Source organism: Ammospiza nelsoni, chromosome 15 (genome assembly GCF_027579445.1).
Source record: "Ammospiza nelsoni isolate bAmmNel1 chromosome 15, bAmmNel1.pri, whole genome shotgun sequence".
In the NCBI taxonomy this organism is placed as follows: domain Eukaryota; kingdom Metazoa; phylum Chordata; class Aves; order Passeriformes; family Passerellidae; genus Ammospiza; species Ammospiza nelsoni.
Window position 1 is genome coordinate 2,316,035 of NC_080647.1, and position 14,264 is coordinate 2,330,298.

General features: G+C 37.6%; 1 protein-coding gene across 1 annotated transcript in view; it reads right to left on the bottom strand.

Annotated features, from left to right (window-relative positions):
• Positions 1 to 8,679: 8,679 nt before the first annotated feature.
• Positions 8,680 to 14,264, bottom strand: part of LOC132080169 (protocadherin-9-like) — a 228,337-nt gene continuing 222,752 nt past the window's right edge. Inside the window, exon 4 of the mRNA XM_059483198.1 lies at positions 8,680 to 9,071. Coding sequence (XP_059339181.1) covers positions 8,680 to 9,071 — 392 coding nt within the window. The remainder of the gene's footprint in view (positions 9,072 to 14,264) is intronic.

Sequence of the window (14,264 nt, forward strand, 5' to 3'; positions counted from 1 at the left end):
GGCAGCTGCTCTGGAGCCACGGGCTTTGGCAGCTCATTCCTGGCCAGGTGGAGAACATGCAGGGTTGACACACTAAAAGAATAGAAGAAAAGGTTCTCATCAGGAGGCTGGCTAAGAGTAGAATAGCAAAGAATGATAACAAAGGCTTGTGTCTGGGGCAGAGAGTCTGAGCCAGCTGACTGTGATTGGCCATTAATTAGAAACAACCCCATGAGACCAATCCCAGATGCACCTGTTGCATCCCACAGCAGCAGATAACCATTGTTTGCATTTTGTTCCTGAGGCCTCCCAGCTTCTCAGGAGGAAAAATCCTAAGGAAAGGATTTTTCATAAAAGATGTCTGTGGCAGACTCATTAGTTTTAGCCATCTAAAAGGCAGACATCTTATTTTCCAGCCTCTCTCCTCTTATTTTACAGCTTCTCTGTTCTCTCAGGTGGACATGAGGAGGTTCTGAAATTCCCCAAATAAACAAATTACCCCTCCATGTTCCTTTTCCCCTTAGCTTAGAGATTCTTTAGACAATGAACTTGGACAAAAAAGCTCCCTAAAATTACAGATGATGTAGCAATCTTTGGCTATTGTGTCTAATTAAAAGTTCAAAAATTTTTCCTCCCAATATGTAATAGGCAAATGTGTATTTGTTTCTTTTTTTTGTTTGTATTCAGCCTGCTGGGTAGATTTCCTTTCATTGTAATTAGATTCAGGTACTCACATCAGCTGTTCTACATAGAGTAAACATTAAGATTCCTGAATTTTCATTACATCTCTTCTATTCAATGAATCATTTATATGCAAATTTACTCAAATTTTACAGCATAAATCTTCAATATTAGTGTTTTCTAGTCCTTTCTTTGAATTTTAGTGGCATATTTTGAGGGAATTTCAGACAAGCACTGCCAAAACAGTAATAGGCTTCAATAACTGCCTTTTGTAGACTGAAGTGACAGCTTTGAGGTTGGAAAATTTTATCTTTTCTTTAATATTCAGTAGTTTTACACTGACAAGAAACACATTTTTGAGTCAATAGGCTGAAATCTGATAAGAAGCATTTAAAAACCCAAGTAGATTGATTGTGTGCAATCATTGCAGGAGAGTGACTCCAGCTAACAAAAAGGCTCAATCTTCCCCTGCCTCACGGTGACAATTCTGCTTTATGGGGAAGGAGCTGTGCAGCACATTATCTGCAGCACATAAGCTGCAAATGTGACCCTTTAGATTCTTTTTTTTCCTGCCTTTAAAGCGCTTGTTTAGAATTTCACAGACTTGTTTTCTTTGCCAATTTCCCCGGCATCATTTTTACGAGTCAGCTCAGGCGGTTTTTACTTTTCAGATGTCAAGGCCCTGCATTGCATTTCCTACATTACCAGGCAGGCACGGTGCTAAATGTCTCTGCTGCAATTAAAACAAACAAACAAACAAACATCAGCTTGGATGTGCCAAGGCAGGAAGCTCTGACTCTGTGCACGCCTCCATAGGATGGAGAATATTTTTAGATTATGTGTAGTAACTAGCGTGGTACCCAGTGCTGACATTTGTCTCTCATTCAGAGATGAACTCTGAAAACAATGATAATTACATTTGGAGTGCTTACACTTATATGTATCTTTCTTTTTTTTTCATCAAATTTCAGTTTTTAAACCATTCTGGTCTCTCCACTTCCAATCACTTCAAAGCATTTGCTTTTGCACAGCAACAGCAAGAGTGCCTTTATATTTTCTAGAAATGAGCCTGTAAGATTTCCTGAGCCTTTTTAAAAAGGCCTCAAAGTATTCCAAGTAGGTCTCCTTTGTCATTACAGGTCTTGATTATATTGATTTTAACAGATATTTCTATGCACACCAAAAATTTTACATATCTATAAAATGTTAATGAATTAAATTAGCATTTCACTGCAGACAGCCCAGTGCATCTCAGTGTACCTGTTAGCTGGAAAAAATGTTCATTTTCTTGCTTTCCTGTGTCTTTTTTCCCCAAAAATATTCAAAGTATTCACCTTTCTTCCCATCTACTCACCCCTCTTATAATCACTTCATTTTTCAGACTGATTTTAACTTCCCTCTGTACACAGGAGCTTGATCTACACAGCAGAGAAGAAAAACTTCACATCTTTTCTAGAACAGAAATGTGGAAAGTTTAGACAAGATTTTGGGCACAGCCTTTTATCATGTCTGGTAACTAAACAACTCAAGCTAAGCACAGGTTAAAAGCAATTTCTCTTAGTTTAATCTCATTATGTTAATCAACTCTTTTACTACATGCATAACAGCTGTAGTGGCAATGAATAACTTCATTTCAGTACCTTATAAAATGTTCTTTTTTTCTTTGCACATCCTCCTCATCTGCTCTAGAACAACCACAGCTGGTGGCTTACAGCTATGGGTTAAAATCCAGCACAGAGCTCCCAGGCACCTCATTCATCTGTCTCTTGGATGGATGTGCTCAGTAACTTCCCTTTTATAAACACAGACTTAATCCCAGTGGAGAAAAGGAGTGAGAAATATTATATACTAGAAAATTTTAAAGTTTAGAATATAGTAATACATATAAAGATAGAAATTTTAAAACAGTAGTTAGTCCTTCTTCACCTTCTTCTTCATAGGTTGGAGTAGTATTGTATAATTAGACAAAAATGTCCACATTACGAGACATGAGTAATTAGTTATCAAGTTAAAAGTAAAAATAATTTAAGTTTCATTTCTTAATTAAATAGTTTTTCCTTAAAAGACCTTATAAAAATAGATAGGGAGCCATTTGTAGCTTATTGGTAGAATACTGTAAACTCACAGAAAGAGAGAAAAAGGTGGAGAGAAGAGGAGAAAAAGAGAAGCACCAATTCCATAGTGAAAAGCAGAATGCACGGAGGCACAGATTTTAATTTCTGCTCTGAATCAAATATGAAGACCAAGCTGTGACATCCTAAACACATCTACTGTTAGAGCTTTAGCTTTAAGCATTAAATTAGCACCAACAAAAGACATCTAAATCATGAAAATAATAAAAATAAAAGTGGAAATGCATTATTAGTGTCACTGCAGATATCAGACATGCCCTGTTTTCATACTGGAATAGGAATGCAAGGACCAGGACACAAAGGATACATCTTGGAGAAAGGCTTTTTTGGAAGCAGAGTCCACAAATACCTTCTTAAAATATGCCTTTCATGAGCACTCAAGGGAGGAGAGCTGTTTTCTGGCTCCTTTCCTCTTCTGATTTGTATGTGGCACTTCTGAGGAGGAGCAGACTCAGGCTCAGCCCTAGGGCCACACCTGGAAAAAACCGGGGAAAAGACAAAAATGCTAAAATTTCATATGGGCAGCACATCTCCAAAACTGCCCGCTGCTGGGAAACAAATGTTCTATCTTAAACAAATGTTCCACTTTAAACAAATCCATGTGCGTGCTCCAGCAAGACCTTACCTCAGCACCAATTACTTACCAGGAGTTGAAGCCCTTCCTACAGGCAAGAGATGTTTTTTGAGCACTTTGGTGAAAATATTGCAGTTTGTAGGGCTGGCCAGCAAATCCCTGGGATTCAGGAGTTTCCACCTTGCCAGAGCAGGGAGGACAGCAGGAAGATGAGAGCACAATTCTGCAATTCCCCTGCAGCTCTGCAGTGACAAAATTCTGCACTTCTTCAGGTGCTACACATTTCTGCCTTGCTCTGTTCTTGTTTGATCAGATCTCTGAAATTCCACACTTTCCTTGCCCCAAAATATTGCCAACTTCATCCAAACCAGGGAAACCCTTCATCTCCACACATTTTCATCCATTCTCTTAATTTGGAGGTTGAATATATTATCTAGACTAGCAACTGATGTGTCAGCAGTTATTGGCTCTAAGGGAATCTACACGTGCACAGTTCTGGTGCCAAAATAAATAATATTTTCCTGCTTGAAAGGGTCCTGCAGACATAAAAGCCATAACTGCATCAAAGAATAAGATATTACTGCCTTATTGTCAGGCCAGCAAGAGCTGCTCTTTAAATATGGACTAAAATAAGATAGAAAAATGCATAAAGTGTTGTTTCATTAGTTCCTCGTTTGATGGTTATTTCTTTATATCACATTCATGGTGAGAGGATAATCCCTTTAGCTCAACAACAACTCATTAACCATGTTGTCTCAATTAGAAATAGCTTCTTTTCTAACAAAGCAAAGACCATAAACACTCCTGCCTCCAGCTCATAATGATTTTCTATAAGTAAATGTATCAGAGGCATAGTGAAAAGGGGGAGCTTGGTACAAAGAGAAATGGCACAGAAATGGAAGATATTCCTGACCATATAAAGCTCAATTGCTGTACACATTGTGTGAATATTTTTATTGCTTACCAGAAGCCTTCTACTCAGGTGCTGAAGCAACTGCAAGCAGAGTTAAATTTTCTTGACTTTCTGACAGTTTGGGGATTCCTGGTAAAGGAACTTTGGAAAGTTCCCACTTGAAAATGGGAGAAAAGCATATCTGGGGGAATACTTTTAAAGAACTCATGTTTCAGAAACCCAAAGAGAACAGTTCAAAGGAGAAAACTGTTTTTGTGGATCTAGTTTATTAATAAGCATTGTAATTAACAAGACAACATGCTGTACAGAAACCTGAAATAGAACTACTGCAAATTGACTGGACTTCAAATGCTGCTGGACTGTAGTATATGGTGTCCAGCTGCATCATTTGTAGAGTGTGGTTAGGGCTGTTTCAATACACAGACATACACTGCTCACTCTCAGATCCTGTAGTATGCCACAGAGCAGGGAGATTTCCCAGAAATACAAACTCAAATATTTACAAGAAATCGTCAATCTCTTTCTTCACTAGGGATAACATAAGTTATACACAATTTTCCTATGTATACCAAATAAAATCTTTGCCTTCAACTTTACTTTGTGTCTGCACAAACCAATTCCTTCCCTTTTATTTACCCAGCTAAATCAGGGTAGTTAACTGCAGTGTGATCAATTAATTGCTTCTCATTGATTAAGGGTCGGTATTCAGCCTGCAAAAGGAAAACACGGGAAATCAAATAAAGCCAAGCTTAAATTTTCCAACTCTAAAACCTCAGCTTGACTCCAACAACCTTGAGCTAATCAAGCATTACCAGTGGAAATGTTCAGGCTCTGCCTTGGGCTGGCGTGCTGGGAGCAGGGGAATGGTGCTGGCTTTGTGTCCCCATGGATTGCAGCTTGCTCAGGGCACCACAGAGCCAAAATCCCTTTTCTGATGGAAATCCCACCAGATCCAGGCCCAGGGATGCCAAGGCTGGGCTCAGCACCACGGGGCTGATGCTGCTGGAGCTGCCATCCATGAAGCCCCAGGCCCCATTAGCACGGGCTCATTGCCATGCTAATTAGCTAAATTAGCATCCAGCCAGCTCCTCCCCCAGAGCAGGTGCTCTGCAGGCTCTGCCTGGCCAGGCACACTGCTCGATTATTTAGAGTTAAGTGACACTTCAGAATGCAGCACAGCTCAGGAAAACAAAGAAACAGCGTCTCTCGCTTCAAACTGTTTGACTCGGGTCTTTCTTTTAACATTTTTTTGTTGTTTGTTTGTTTTTTATTTTAGCACAGACTGCTTTACAAAATGGAAATAATCCTTTTTGCAATACTCAGGAGTGCAGCAAGCATGAGTTTGGAGGGGGAATAATCTAGGCTCGACTGTGTGACACATCACTTTGAAGGCAAAGGTTTTCCTTTATTGTTACACAGTATGGAACAAATCTAATCATGTAACTAGCATTGTACTGTATATTGTATATAGAATTGTTTTCTCCACAAATTCACACAAGTAAGATAAAATAAGTTAAATGACTAAAAAAGGAAAAAAAAATACACAAAAATATACAGTCTATGTACTAGATAAATTATTTATATATATGGCAAGATGTGTAATGAGTCTCTAGTAACATTGTTCCTCTGGATACTGACATGCTACTCAGAAAAGTTTATTTTTATATATTAGAGATATAAAAATGAGGGAACAGTTTATCTCCTGATAGAATGTGTATTTACAATTAATTGTTCTGTAACTTGTTGACTGAATTTTAAAATATCAAACACATTTCCATGGACATAATGTTTAATATTTATAATCAGACTCATTGTCACTAAGCTTTTTATTTTTTTATTGTTGTTTGGTTTGGGTGTTTCATTGGGTTTTTGTTTGGTCGTTTTCAGAGGAAGGGGCAAGGTTAAGTGCTCCTCTATCTTAGGGAAAAAAGCAAAATAACCCCAAATATTAAAATTAAGTTTGTTGTTTTTTTTCCCCTATCAATGAAAAAACCCCACTAATTCTGGGCTCTTCACCTTTTCTTATAAAAATCTTAAAATTTTAGAAATAAATTCCTTGCCAAGAAATTTCAGTTACAATTTTCATCCCCAAAAGAACAGTTGCAGGTGAAAAAACAAGAAAAAAAAAGAGTTTTCCAATGGAGCTGCCAATTCTGTAAATATTTGGTATAGCAGCATCTGTACTAAAAACTAAAAACCTCTGCTTGCAATAGCAGGAATTACTACCAGCATTATTCTAAATGTGCACAATTAGTGTGTTTGGTAAATCTGTGTAAACTCCAGATAAGCTCATTTTTTGCATATCCCTGAAAATAACTGCCGAATTCTCTCCTCCTGATGTCTCCAAAGCAAACAAAGGGCTTTGTATACATTAGGTATGAATTAATTTGTCAATTTTTTAATTGTCTCAGAACTGGAAATGAGATGTGTCAGTACCCAAAGGATTGTGATTTTTTTTTCCAGGATTTACATGCAACTGGAAGCCAGTGTGCCACATCATTTCTAAACATTATTGAAAACTATTAAAAAAAGAATAAAAGGAAAGCAAAGTACACCATTAGATAATCTGATGTCCACTAATTAAATCCTATCAGTAGGTTAAAAGTGAAGTTTTTCTTTTTTTATATTTTGCACATAAAATCTAAATGTGGTTTGAATAGATTTACAGTGGGGACAGCGATATATAAAGCTACTTATACCTGCTGGGCACATAAGAGAAGCTCTTTTAGCATTCATTGGAAACCCTCAACAACTTGAACTTCTGTAAATTTTACAAGCAGCTAATATTACAGCATTTTTACACACAGTTTTGTTTATAAATTACAGTTTTAAGTTACATTATGAAGCCTACATAGAGTTCTACCCATAGGAAATATTCACACACTGTTTTTCCCCTCCATACAGCTTCGATTGTCTCACTTAATGTAGCAATAAAACAAAAAAGTTATGCATTTTCTTAAAGGAAAAATTTCTTGGTATGTACATACTGCAAATGATGAAATGGCTAAAGACCAACAAAGTACTAGAAGGAAATACTAGAGAAAATATATATTTTTTTCATCTAAGAAAGGAAACTCCTTTTCATCCACTGTGGAATTTACCAAGAGAATATATTCTCCAGTACACAGAACACCGAAAAAAATCCTTCCTCTTTAAAGAGAATCACTTTGAGAATTTTTCAAATAATATGATTAGGCTTTGCTTATATTAATCCAACTTCCATTACCTAGTTCCTTCTTTCCTTGCTGAGCACTATCAGTCATTCTCTAACAACTAATCCACAATGACAAGTACTTCTCAATCTAACAGGTTTGTGATGAAGTAACTAATATGATAGTTAAACTTTCACTGGATACTTACAATAGGTGAACAGAGCTGTAAAAAAAGCCATACATATAACTATTAAATATTCTTTAAAACACCTGTAGCTTGCTGCCACGACATCACATCAGCCAAAAAAACTACCCCACTTCCTACTGTTTTCAGCAGTGCCCATGTAATTTTCAACTAACAGGAACAGTAGCCAAGCAAGCTCTGCAAGACAAAAAAAAAGACCAAAAAGAAAGAGAGGAATAGACTTATGGCTTAAAAAACATAATGAGTATAATATTGTTCCTTGAATTATTATAGAAAGGAAAATCTTGGAAATTAAAAAAAGTTGTTTGTTATTTGTTTCCATTTTTGATCTTGGATATCCTTTCATTGTCAGGTTGTTTATTTCACACAGAAAAGCCTAGTTGAGAGCTTTCTATTTCATCTATTGCATTCTTTCAGAGAATAAATACCTGTACATTGAGCCAATGAAAATTAAAATAAAAATCAGTTGTCACGTACATTCTCCTTCATAATTATATAAAAGATAAATTTTGGTGGGAAGATATACCATTCTTCTGAAAAATTAGATTTTAGGATCTTATTAATTCTATTATGTCAAGCAATCAAATGAGAAATTGCTCACTTGATCTCTAAAGCTAAGCAAATGGAAGATGAAATCTATGAATATGCTATAAATTATAACAACAAAGAAAAATTCGAGTAAGCTATTTTTAGACTGCAATATTCCCCAAACCGTACTAAGGAACTGCCTTCAAAGGGAGAAAGAATCGCTGGCAGATATTTGCACTACATGGCCCATGTAGGAAAATGAACAGGATTTTGTTCTTCTGATTGTTTCTGGGTTGTGGGTTCTCTTCCCCATTTCCTGGATTTCACCAAGAACTACAGTAAACACCTTTCAACCAGGTCCTAAGGATTTAGATTTTCTCTTTCAGCTTTAGGATTCTATATACACAAATATTCACAAGCCTAACGAGTTTGTACGCGCCCGAGGAGCGGCGCTAGGCCGTGACCATCCACAGTCACACTTAAAGCCTGAAATTGGGGATTCGTCACATCTGCGCTCACAGCTGGTGCTCATGCATGAACGTGGTGCTGCTGCCAGCCCCCGGCGCCGGGTGGGACGCGGCGAAGTTTGCCAGGGGGATGACCTTGACGGCGTCCTCGGCGGCGCAATGTCTTTCGCAGGTGTTGTAGAACTGGGGCCTGGGCCCTGCCTGGCCTTTGTCACTGTCGTCCTTTGGCAGGGGCCTCCCGAGAGTGTGGCGTCCCTCGGGCCTGGCGCCCCGGCCCCAGCCTGGCTGGAAGCCAAACGAGGGCAGGGAGGGGTTGGGCTGCTGGAACTGCGTCAGCGCCGGCGGCATCCAGCAGTTGTCGGAGTGGCCGAGGATGAGGCACTCCTGCGTGCAGTTCTCAGAGGCTTCGGCCAGAGCTTTCTGCAGGTTCACTTCGATGGCTGGGAGGGAGGAAAAACACAAGACGCTGTCAGGGGTGTGAGGGCACACACACGGAGGGAATCAAGGTCAGCAAAGCAATCCCCATCTTACAATGATGGCCACAGCTGGGGAGGAGGCCTCAACAAAGCAATTCTCATCCTACAATGATGGCAACAGTTGAGGAGGCCTCAACACAGCAATTCTCATCCTACAATGATGGCAACAGCTGAGGAGGCCTCAACAAAGCAATTCTCATCCTACAATGATGGCCACATTTTGGGAGGAAAAGGCCTCCTCAACAAAGCAATCCCCATCCTACAATGATGGCAACAGTTGAGGAGGAACCCTCAACAAAGTAATCCCCATCCTACAACAATAGGAATTCTATCCCATCCTCCCATTTTGAGAAGAAAGGCCTCCTCAGCAAAGCAATCCCCATCCTACAATGATGGCCATGGTTTGGGAGGAAAAGGCCTCCTCAACAAAGCAATTCCCATCCTAAAATTATGGCTCCATTTTGGGAGGAAAAGGCCTCCTCAACAAAGCAATTCCCATCCTAAAATTATGGCTCCATTTTGGGAGGAAAAGGCCTCCTCAACAAAGCAATCCCTGTCCTACAATGATGGCCATATTTTGGGAGGAAAAGGCCTCCAGGTGAAGAGCTTCAGTGAATGTTCAGATGTTGGGGCCCACGCTGTTGTCACAGTTACCACCATCATTAAATCTTTATAATACGACCTTGTACACTCGATTTTCTAGATCATACACCTGCTCAGGTTGGAAAACACTTCTCAGACCAGTGAGTTAAACTATTAACCAGCACCACCCCATTCACCACTAAAAAATCCCCAAGTGCCACATCCACCTGCTTTTTGACCACTCCCAGGATGGTGAATCCACCACCTCCCTGAGAAGCCTCTTCCAATGCTTTTTGATCCATTCAGTGAAGAAAATTTTCCTAATGTCCAAATTAAACCTCCTCTGGCACAACTTGACCACGTCCTCTGGACCAGTCACTTACCTAAAATAATATTTTTCACTCCTTGCAATTGTCATTTCTGTAATAAAGCTAAAAACTTTATAAAAATGTAATGCCATTACTTTAGATATTTGCATAGAACTACTTGAAAGAAAATAACTTTTTTAAAATATTCTCTTGAAACTGGATTTTTTTTATTGTTATTCTTTGCTGAAGGCAAAAAACCCCAAAACTGGGCACTGGCCAAGATGATCCATTGGCCTCAAAGAAGCACTCAAGAGTTATAAGAATGAAAGAGTGTAACAGCTATTTTAAAGAGAATTTATTTCTCCATGCATTCAATACTGGACACCTTGAAAAATCAAAGAGTACCAGCAAAAGAAGATGTAACCTCTATATTTGGCAAGTAATCAAAGCAGATTTCTTCAGTAGATGCAAGATTTGTGCCCTTGAAAAGGGATTATAGAAATTTTAATTTGTTCAAAGGCAAAGTAAACTACTAAATCTGAAAGATGTTCATATGTAATACATAAATATTCTTGATCTATTTCATTTAAATTGTGGCTTTAGCATGTAGGTAAATTAAAAATTAAAGCAATTAAATTTCTGCACATGATTCCTCAAAATAGTTTTAATATTGCAAGTGTTAATTTTATATTCTCTTCCTGTGTTAAATACACCAGAAGTACAGAAGAATATCTGATTGGGTATTTAATTCTGTTTTCTTTATAAAACTTCCCAGTGAATGATAAATACATATTTTTAATATCTGTCTTAATGAAAATAGCATTTAAAATCAGATTCTGGCTCATAAGCACTGGGGAAGGAATGCCACAAAAATTACTTATAGCAGTGAGAGTGCTGAGTAGGAGCCTCCCACCCTCTGAGCTTTATGTTTAAACAGATGCTGCATTTCTGTTTTAACAAATATTTTGCATGTTGGAGTCTGTGTAAAGCTGCAGAGCACAAACACTTATTTCCATGTTACATCTCAATACAAAGGAATTAAGCTTTTTTTCCTTCAGGCATTGAAATATATAATGCTGCTGTCCGAACCAGGATACATTTTTTAAAAAATCTACAATTTCTAAGAAGACAGCTGGTTGCTTGTTATAGCATGAATGCTCTATTCTTTGATTATTTCTCCTTCAGGATGCTGTATGTGTCAGCTAGAGGAGTGATTGTTTATAAATGTTATTTTGGTGTATTGCTGGCATTTCAACATGTCCTCAGTCATTTTGCCTAAGTATTTTTCAGTTTAATCCTGACAAAGCTTTGGCACCTTGCTGCTGCAATACTAATCCACTTTTGATGGGCAGTAGGAGACTTAAATATGGAAATAATTCAGTGGAGTCTATAGTTACTGCAAAAAAGAAAAGTTTCTAGTGGTAGATTAGTCTAATCTCTCTGTGTCCTACTATCTGCTATTAGAGACATAAATTTAAGTATATACAAGTCCTTTAAGCTCTTTAATTATCCAGGTTTGCTTCTATTCTGATGAAGGCAATCCACTGCAATCAGGTACAACCTTGACAAAGTGTGGAGTTATCCCCACTTTGTAGAGGAACTGAACTTTTTCTGCATTAATTAAAAAACCCTTAAAATGCTATAAATTCAGTTTATGTGAAACATACAATTATTTATTTGGAAATTATACTTATTTGTTTTAAGCTCTTCACAGCAAGTGGTTACAACCCTTCTACTGTCCCATTTTTCTCAAACTACAGGAAGAGAGTACACAAAGCTGAAACAGCAAAAGGAATCATTTGACAATAAAAATCTAACACTTAACATTGGCCAAGGCAACTGTGGAAGAAAAAAGGTCACAAATAAAACAGCCTCCACACCATTTCAAAGACCAGTACAGTAATTTTGTGCCACATGTTTTCAGACTACCTGGAGACTTGGAACACTTTGCCATGTTAAGAATAAGAGTATTCTTAGTTAGAGTCTTGCTTATTCTGTTAAGAAAGAGATATTTTAATCTGAGTTTTAGTTTATTAAAAAATAAAAAAATAAATTAAATAAACACAAGAAAGAAAATCCCAAAGCTTTGTAATAATCCTGGACACAATCCTAAAACATTAATTAAAATTATTTTGTTTTAATATGGGTTTTTTCTAATACAAAAGTCATTTGTATGCAGGATTGTTTAGAAGAAATATCTTTTGTAGAAGTCATAATCTTTCATTAATCTTGTTTCAATATTGTTGTCAGAGTATGCTTTCATCAGTGCTTATGGTTAATATCATGTAAAATATACAGTTCTACTTAACTTTGAAAAAAAAAAAAACCTTTTCTAAGTCAAACAAACAAACAACTTCCCACACCCACAAAGCAGTGACTCTTGGAAAATAACTCAAACTAGAGCAACCTGTAGGAAAATGAATATTCATGGGGCATGATCTAACTTTTGCCTGCTCTTCCAGGCCATGAAATAGCTCTCCTTTTTGTCAAACCCATTCTCTGTTTTCCTTCCATATCATTCCACGCCTGTGGGAGATGTGAAACTCACTGCTCAAGTGCTCATTTATCAGGAGCTCTGCAAATTGACCATGGCACCTTCTGGCTGCTGCTCTTTAAGCTTCCTTCTGTTTTGTTTCTTTGCAAGTGACAATCAAATATTCTCAAAGTTTCCCCCCCGTTCCAAAGCAGTAGCGCAGGTGATTATTCTGCATAGTCTGATAAGTAATCAGGGGAAGGAAACACCTCTGACACCTGCCTCTACCCATCAAGGAAGAGAAAGTTCCAGCTGTCTCTGAATATTTTCAGAAGAAATGATGGTTCTTGCAAGTGAAATTCAGTGTCTGGTACCATCTTCTCACACAAGACATGACAGGTTTATAAATGGAAATAGGAGTTTGCGTATTCCCCGCATATTATGAATAAAGAGTATATTCCATTGAACTCTTAGCAGTCTGACTAATTTCTTACTTCACTCAGTTATAAACCCTCAATTTTTGATATTCTTTCCATACTACATGGAGATTCTTCAAACATGACATGCAAATAATACAAAAGAGAATTTTTAATTCATATAATAGATCACACTCATGCACATGTGAGTTTACCACTTTGATTTGAACTCCACGTTGTTTTAGGAATGCTTTTTTTTTAATTGTCTGCAGATATAAGAACATTTTTAAAGAAAATGTCTGTCAGCTCTTAGGAAATGTTTAGATCAGAACTGTCAAATACAACTAAAAGCACAACAGTTAAAAGACTTTCTTCATTGTTCCACAGTCTCATCATTTATAATTCAAAACAATTTTCAAGAATATTTACCTTCACTCATGAAAATGTGGAATTTCAGCCTTGCCAGATAGCTATCCTTCAACACAAACAGATACAAAAAATACTTAAAAAAGGTTTGTTTGTTCATTTTGATCAGAGACTTCCTGTGGTTACAAGGTCTGAGTGGGATTTTAGAGGTACTAAATAAAAATATTAATTCTCCTCTTTGCTTTTTGGAGATCTCGACAGAGCTACTCTCCTTCTCAGTCTACAAAATGTGGGACAATTCTTTGGCATTTCCAGCTTAATATCATCTTCCAGCTTTAAGACTGTTTCTCCTGGAAAATTCACAAAGCAAGACAGGCTGTTGGTATGAGTCTGTTATCAGCAGCCTCAGAATGTTGAAAAGTTACAATTATGGAATCATTTTGTTTGGAAAATACCTGTAAAATCATTGAAGCACATACTTGGTGTACAGACAACACACTTTCTTTTCTACCCTTTCCCTCCAGCCTCAGAAGAGACATGTACTACTAAAAGAACATCAAGAGAGCTTTCTTCTCTCTGCCATCAAAGTCCTCACTTGGCCACAGAATCACAGGCTGGAAAGGACTTTTGGTCTAACCCTCTGCTCACATCTGCATATGTTGGTTGAAAAAGAAGAGAGCAGCTTTTCCAAAAGGCAAACTTTCAGAATTGTACAAATCCCTTAAAAGAAAACATCCAAATGTGCTGAAAGGAAGATGTGCTTCCCTAAGGAAGGACAATCCAGAGCATGAGCTCCTGGAGAACCCTTTAAAAATCTCCACCTTTACCCACATGTGTAGCTATGATCACAAGACATTGGTAAATTAATTCATTAACTAAGTACTCAGATTCATTAGAAGTTCAGAAACCACCAGACTGCACCATGCCAGTGCAGGTTGAGGGGCATTGAAACAGTGCCAAGAAAATTTCCAAACTAATTAAAAAAAAAAAAAAAAGAGAAAAACCTTAAACC